This window comes from Hypanus sabinus, chromosome 9 (genome assembly GCF_030144855.1).
Source record: "Hypanus sabinus isolate sHypSab1 chromosome 9, sHypSab1.hap1, whole genome shotgun sequence".
NCBI classification, from domain to species: Eukaryota; Metazoa; Chordata; class Chondrichthyes; order Myliobatiformes; family Dasyatidae; genus Hypanus; species Hypanus sabinus.
In genome coordinates, this window is record NC_082714.1 from 79,788,055 (window position 1) to 79,796,439 (window position 8,385).

The 8,385-nt window shown below is 48.8% G+C and overlaps 1 protein-coding gene across 1 annotated transcript; it reads right to left on the bottom strand.

Moving 5' to 3' along the window:
• Positions 1–509: 509 nt before the first annotated feature.
• Positions 510–1,233, bottom strand: LOC132399521 (cortexin domain-containing 1 protein-like). Its single transcript, XM_059979979.1, has one exon. The coding sequence runs from the start codon at positions 1,231–1,233 to the stop codon at positions 1,051–1,053; it is 183 nt and encodes a 60-aa protein (XP_059835962.1). The 3' UTR covers positions 510–1,050.
• Between the last annotated feature and the right edge of the window lie 7,152 nt (positions 1,234–8,385).

The window sequence follows — 8,385 nt, forward strand, 5'->3', positions numbered from 1 at the left end:
GGCAGAAACTCGAAATGGGAACTGCTTTCAAACTAAGGGCATGCAACTCCTTTAAGAGGAGTGAGCTTCACACGCTCGAGCAACTCTCTCTCCCTCAAAGGCAGTCGCCTGGGTGGGAAGATGGAGAGGTGCCAGGAGGACGTTGCAGGACTCCTCAGTGAGCACAGGAATCGGGAAGTCATTTTAAAGTCGAGCGACCTGTTAGTGAGATGGCACGCAGAGTTGAGTGCGCAGTCCTGGGCACCATCCCGGTGAGGGGAGGAAAGATTCGCGGGGACGTCACCGGGTCTGGACGGACTGAGTTACGAGGAGAGACTGGACAGGCTGGGACCGTTTCCCGTGGGGCAAAGGGTGATGTTACAGAAGGTGTGGTCACAGTCTTTTCCACAGGGTAGGGGAGTCTCAGACTAGAGGGAGCAGGTTTGAGAGGTAAAGTTTTAAAGGGGACTTGAGCAACTTCTTTACTCAAAGGGTGGTCAGAATATGGGATGGGCTGTACAGGTGGATAGAGGTAAGTACATTAACAACATTTAAAATCACTTCGACAGTTACACGGATAGGAAAGGTTTAGAGGGATACGGACAGGTACACGGATAGGAAAGGTTTAAAGGGATACAGACAGGTACACGGATAGGAAAGGTTTAGAGGGATACGGACAGGTACACGGATAGGAAAGGTTTAGAGGGATACGGACAGGAAAGGTTTAGAGGGATACGGACAGGTACACGGATAGGAAAGGTTTAGAGGGATACAGATGGGTACAAGGATGGGAAAGGTTTGGGATGTGGGCCAAACATGAACAAATGGGACTGGTTTCGATGGGCACCTCGGAGGGGTTCAGCTGAAAAGCCAGTTTCCACGAGAAGGGCAGTGGAAAGGTGGAGATGGATGGGATGAGAGAGAGGGGACGTAGACATCGATGGGAGACCGTCCTGCAGTGCGGTTCCATCAGCGCCGGCCCGACTGCGAGAGGGCAGCTCGGGGGGGTGGGGGGAGGAGACGTCCAGGCCACAGATCTGTGAATCCCTCGCCCACCTCCCCCATGGAGGGTCAGTTGTTGATCTGCTCCTCCTGCCAGGTGGAGGTGGGGATGGCACTGTACGGGTCGATCACCATTCGGGCACAGCGGACGATCATGGCCACGAGCAGCAGGCACAGCAGTACGATGAAGGCCAAGACCAAGCCCTTGTCCAGGTCCACATGGCTGCTCAGGAGACCCTGGGCCACTCGCATCCCCCCGATCGGACCTCCCGTCCCCTCTTGGTTCAGCTGCTGGAGGAAGTCACCCGTCAGAGAAAGATCCACCTGTTCAAAGTCAATTTGGTGAGTGACCCTCACCCCTTCTCTAACCCCGTCCACTCCCCCCCCCACACCCCTTTCCCTACCTGTCCTCTCCAGCACCTTCACATCACAGAAACAACTCCTTCAGCCCAACTTCCTAGCCAGTTCTATTTACCAACATTGGCCCACATCCCTCTGAACCTTTCCTATCCGTGTACCTGTCCGTATCCCTCTAAACCTTCCCTATCCGTGTACCTGTCCGTATCCCTCTAAACCTTTCCTATCCGTGTACCTGTCCGTATCCCTCTAAACCTTTCCTATCCGTGTACCTGTCCGTATCCCTCTAAACCTTCCCTATCCGTGTACCTGTCCGTATCCCTCTAAACCTTCCCTATCCGTGTACCTGTCCGTATCCCTCTAAACCTTTCCTATCCGTGTACCTGTCCGTATCCCTCTAAACCTTTCCTATCCGTGTACCTGTCCGTATCCCTCTAAACCTTTCCTATCCGTGTACCTGTCCGTATCCCTCTAAACCTTTCCTATCCGTGTACCTGTCCGTATCCCTCTGAACCTTTCCTATCCGTGTACCTGTCCGTATCCCTCTGAACCTTTCCTATCCGTGTACCTGTCCGTATCCCTCTGAACCTTTCCTATCCGTGTACCTGTCCGTATCCCTCTGAACCTTTCCTATCCGTGTACCTGTCCGTATCCCTCTGAACCTTTCCTATCCGTGTACCTGTCCGTATCCCTCTAAACCTTTCCTATCGGTGTAACTGTCCGTATCCCTCTAAACCTTTCCTATCCGTGTACCTGTCCGTATCCCTCTAAACCTTTCCTATCCGTGTAACTGTCCGTATCCCTCTAAACCTTTCCTATCCGTGTACCTGTCCGTATCCCTCTAAACCTTTCCTATCCGTGTACCTGTCCGTATCCCTCTAAACCTTTCCTATCGGTGTAACTGTCCGTATCCCTCTAAACCTTTCCTATCCATGTACCTGTCCGTATCCCTCTGAACCTTTCCTATCCGTGTACCTGTCCGTATCCCTCTAAACCTTTCCTATCCGCGTACCTGTCCATATCCCTCTAAACCTTTCCTATCCGCGTACCTGTCCATATCCCTCTAAACCTTTCCTATCCGTGTACCTGTCCATATCCCTCTAAACCTTTCCTATCCGTGTACCTGTCCATATTCCTCTAAACCTTTCCTATCCGCGTACCTGTCCATATCCCTCTAAACCTTTCCTATCCGTGTACCTGTCCGTATGCCTCTAAACCTTTCCTATCCGTGTACCTGTCCGTATCCCCCTAAACTTTTCCTATCCGTGTACCTGTCCATATCCCTCTAAACCTTTCCTATCCGTGTACCTGTCCATATCCCTCTAAACCTTTCCCATCCGTGTACCTGTCCGTATCCCTCTAAACCTTTCCTATCCATGTACCTGTCCGTAGCCCTCTAAACCTTTCCTATCCATGTACCTGTCCGTATCCCTCTGAACCTTTCCTATCCGTATACCTGTCCAAGTCCCTGTTAAATGTATCTCTGTTGTTACTGACCATCTTCTGGGTGAAGAAGTTGCTCCTCAATTCCCAGCCAAACTGACTCAAATACAGACAAACAAACACAATGACACACAGACACACACATTGCAAACCTACAATCACACATACACATGCACTGACTCACATCCACACGCACAACACATGTGCTCTCACACAAATCTGTACACCAATGCACTCACACACAAGTGTGTACACATGTACTCATATACACATACGCACACACATACCCATTCATGCACTTGCACACACAGTCTTGCACTTAAACATTCTCACAAAGATGCACACACACGCACACACTCACACACACACACACACACACACAGAGCTCACTCACACAGTCACACACCTCTCTCTCTTACACACTCTCACTCACACGCACACGCTCACACACACTCTCACACATTCAGACACACGGAGGGGTGTAGAGGTCAGAGGGGTCACAGAGATGGGGCGAGGTGGAAGGCTGGAGGGGGTTACAGAGACGGAGAGGGGTGCAGTGGTTACAGAGACAGGGTGGTGTTGATACAATGCATCTGTGGGAAGGTTTAGGTCTAACGGCCTGGCAGGGTTTGTTTAACCCTCCGGTCACCTCCCTGGAGTCACCAGATCTGGATGAAAGTGTCAAATGATTACTGGATTCGGTTTCAAGGTCACAGTGTACTCACTGTGCTGGTCTGGGTATCACCGTTCTGTCCTCTGTCTTGTCCTCTCCCCTTCCTCCTTCGGCTATCGACTCCTGGTGCTCACCTCCCTCCTGGTGGGTTGCAAGTGTTAAGCAGGGGGCTGCCAGTGGGGGACAGGCATTGTGCAGTTGCCTTGGGCACGGAGAGGAGGGTCCCCTCCAGTGCACTGGACCGGGGAGGTGTCAGATTTCAGAAAGATCGTATAACGAGGCTGTGTCTAACCAGCCACATCCAGGGCTAGGTTACAGAGAAGCAGAACCTCATATGAACACAGAACGCAGACACAGACACAGAATGCAGACACAGAACATAGAACACAGACACAGAACATAAATCACAGACGCAGACACAGAACATAGAACACAGACACAGAACATAAATCGCAGACGCAGACACAGAACATAGAACACAGACACAGAACACAGAACGTAGATCACAGACACAGAAGATGGAACGCAGACACAGAACACAAACACAGAATATAGATCACAGACACAGAAGATGGAACGCAGACACAGAACACAAACACAGAACATAGATCACAGACACAGAATGCAAACACAAAACACAGAGCACAGACACAGAACATAGGCACAGAACATAGATACAGAACAGACACAGAACATAGACACAGAACATAGATCACAGACACAGATGGCAGACACAGAACGCAGAACATAGATCATAGAACACAGACACTGAACATTGAACATAGACACAGAACATCAAACATAGAACACAGATAGGCAGGTGATAGAGAAGGGATGCGCTCAGACCGATGGTTTGAGATTGTCTATTTTAATGCGAGGAGTATCATGAATAAAGTGGATGAGCTTAGAGTGTGGATCAGCACTTGGAGCTATGATGTTGTGGCCATTACAGAGACTTGGATGGTGCAGGGACAGGAATGGCTACTTCAAGTGCCGGGCTTTAGTCGTTTCAGAAAGGACAGGGAGGGAGACAAAAGAGGTGGGGGTATGGCACTGTTGATCAGAGATAGTGTCATGGCTGTAGTAAAGGTGGACGCCATGGAGGGATTGTCTACAGAGTCTCTGTGGGGGGAGATTAGGAACAGGAAGGGGTCAATAACTTCACTGGGTGTTTTTTATAGGCTGCCCCTTAGTAACAGGGATATCAAGGAGCAGATAGGGAAACAGATCCTGGAAAGGTGTAATAATTACAGAATTGTCATGATGGGAGATCTTAATTTCCCAAATATTGATTGGCATCTCCCTAGAGCAAGGGGTTTAGATGGGGTGGAGATTGTTAGGTGTGTTCAGGAAGGTTCCTTGACACAATATGTAGAGAAGCCTACAAGAGGGGAGACTGTACTTGATCTGGTTTTGGGAAATGAACCTGGTCAGGTGTCAGGTCTCAAAGTGGGAGAGCATTTTGGAGATAGTGATCACAATTCTGTCTCCTTTACCATACATTGGAGGGAGATAGGAACAGACAATTTAGAAAATTGTAAAGGGAATTATGAGGCTATCAGGCAGGAAATTGGAGGCTTAAATTGGAAACAGATGTTCTCAGGTAAAAGTATAGAAGAAATGTGTGGAGTTCTGCATAGGTTCGTTCCAATGAGACAGGGAAGATATGGTAGGGTACAGGAACTGTGGTGTACAAAGGCTGTAATAAATCTAGTCAAGAAGAAAAGAAAAGCTTCAAAAAGATTCAGAAAACTAGGTAGAGTTAAAGATCTAGAAGATTATAAGGCTAATAGGAAGGAGTTTAAGAAGGAAATTAGGAGAGCCAGAAGGGGCCATGAGAAGATCTTGGCGGGCAGGATTAAGGAAAACCCCAAGGCATTCTACAAGTACGTGAAGAGCAAGAGGATAAGACGTGAAAGAATAGGACCAATCAAGTGTGATAGTGGGAAAGTGTGTATTCACTATGAAAAAGGATCTTGCTGATTGTAGTGATGGCTTACAGCAGACTGAAAAGCTTGAGCATGTAGATATTAAGGAAGAGGATGTGCTGGAGCTTTTGGAAAGCATCAAGTTGGATAAGTCACCGGGACCAGATGGGATGTTCCCCAGGCTACTGTGAGAGGTGAGGGATGAGATTGCTGAGCCTCTGGCATCATCAATGGGGAGGGGAGAGGTTCCAGAGGATTGGAGGGTTGCACATGTTGTTCCTTTATTCAAGAAAGGGAATAGAGATAGCCCAGGAAATTATAGACCAGCAAGTCTTACCTTAGTGGTTTGTAAATTGATGGAGAAGATCCTGAGAGGCAGGATTTATGAACATTTGGAGAGGAATAATAGATTAGGAATAGTCAGCATGGCTTTGTCGAGGGCAGGTCATGCTTTATGAGCCTGATTGAATTTTTTGAGGATGTGACTAAACACATTGATGAAGGAAGAGCAGTAGATGTAGTGTATATGGATTTCAGCAAGGCAATTGATAAGGTACCCCAGGCAAGGCTTATTGAGAAAGTAAGGAGGCATGGGATCCAAGGGGACATTGCTTTGTGGATCCAGAACTGCCCCGCCAACAGACGGCAAGAGTGATTGTAGACGGATAATATTCTGCATGGAGGTCGGTGACCAGTGGGGTGCCTCAGGGATCTGTTCTGGGACCCTTACTCTTTGTGAGTTTTATAAATGACCTGGATGAGGAAGTGGAGGGATGGTTTAGTAAATTTGCTGATGACACAAAGGTTGGGGTGTTGTGGATAGTGTAGAGGGCTGTCAGAGGTTACAGTGGGACATTGATAGGATGCAAAACTGGGCTGAGAAGTGGCAGATAAGTGTGAAGTGGTTCATTTTGGTAGGTCAAATATGATGGCAGAATATAGTATTAATGGTAAGACTCTTGGCAGTGTGGAGGATCAGAGGGATCTTGGGGTCTGAGTCCATAGGACACTCAAAGCAGCTGCGCAGATTGACTCTGTGGTTAAGAAGGCGTATGGTGTATTGGCCTTCATCAATCGTGGAATTGAGTTTAGGAGCTGAGAGGTAATGTTGCAGCTATATAGGACCCTGGTCAGACCCCACTTGGGGGATCTGTGCTCAGTTCTGGTCGCCTCACTACAGGAAGGATGTGGAAGCCATAGAAAGGGTGCAGAGATTTACAAGGATGTTGCCTGGATTGGGGAGATTGAGTAAACTTGGCCTTTTCTCCTTGGAGAGACGGAGGATGAGAGGTGACCTGATAGAGGTGTATAAGATGATGAGAGGCATTGATCGTGTGGATAGTCGGAGGCTTTTCCCCAGGGCTGAAATGGTTGCCAGAAGAGGACACAGGTTTAAGGTGCTGGGGAGTAGGTACAGAGGAGATGTCAGGGGTAAGTTTTTACACAGAGAGTGGTGAGTGCGTGGAATGGGCTGCCGGCAATGGTGGTGGATGCAGATACGATAGGGTCTTTTAAGAGGCTTTTAGATAGGTACATGGAGCTTAGTAAAATAGAGGGTTGTAGGTAAGCCTAGTAATTTCTAAGGTAGGGATGTGTTTGGCACAGCATTGTGGCCCGACAGGCCTGTATTGTGCTGTAGGTTTTCTATGTTTCTACAGACACAGGATATAGAACATAGAACATGGACACAGAACATTGAACATAGAACATAGAACACGGACTCGGAACACGGACACACACATTCTTCTACTTCGGTTGTCCATCGGAATCCGATGACGACGTCCACTCCTTTAACAGTGAGATCTTTGATGACTATCCCAGACCCACAAGCTCTATTGCAGGTGGGACATGTATATGTGGTAGTGACGGCAGCCATGGCTGCATTTCTCCCGGCTTTCTTTTGCTGTCTTCTGGTTGTTCTTTCCATCTCCGGAATACAAACCCAGTCCCTACACAGCTGTCACCAAGTGTTACGGTCAGCAGCAACATCCTCCAGGTCCTCAGGTCTGATCTTGCACTTCCTTAAAGGATTCTTCATCTGATCCTTATATCGCTTCTTCAGCCCCCCAGCTGAGCATTAACCGTGATGTAGCTGGCCGTATAACACTCTGTGGGGTAGCCGACATGGGGGCATCCTTATCACGTGCCCCAGCCACTGCAGCTGATGCTGGGCTGGGTGATCATGGCCTCAATACTTCTGCAGTTGGTCTTTACAAGTATTTCAGTGTGAGGCACCCACTCATGCCAGGTAATTCCCAGGATGCGCTGAAGGCAGCTTATGTGGAAGCTCTCCAAGGACTTGATGTGATGGCTGTAGATTACCCAAGCTTCACAGGTATAAAGGAGGGTGCTGACACAGACCGCTTGGTATATGGTGATCTTTGTGGAGGGACGAAGGCTCCTGTTCTGAAAGACTCAATGCTGAAGTCTCCCAAAGGCAGCTGATGCCTGTTTAATGCGGCTCTGGATGTCGTTGTCAATGCCACTATCCTCAGAGAGAATGCTCCCCAGATATGTGAAAGATGGCGCTACTGACAGCTTTTCATCACCAGCAGTGAAGACTGGTAGGGTGGGTGGCAAACCACTTCTGTCTTGGTGGTATTGACAGTCAGCCCCATCCTGCTGTACGCTCTCACCGCCAAAGTAAGGACAGTCTGCAGATCCTCCGGAGTGTGGACCACAAGAGCACAGTCGTCTGCATACTGCAGCTCCAGGACCCACTCTCCACGGAGTTTGGTGGTTGCGTGGAGCCTCCTGATGTCAAGGAGGTTGCCATCTAATCTGACGTCCACTGCCACACTGCCTCTGTCCTCGATCTCGTTGTGTCATCTGCAAATTTGCTGATCCAGTGAACCACGTTATCATTCAGATCATTGATATAGATGACAAACAGCAACGGACCCAGCACCGATCCCTGTGACACTCCACTAGTCACAGGCCTCCACTCAGAGGCAACCACCTACGACCACACTGTGGTTTCTCCCACACAACCAGTATCTAATC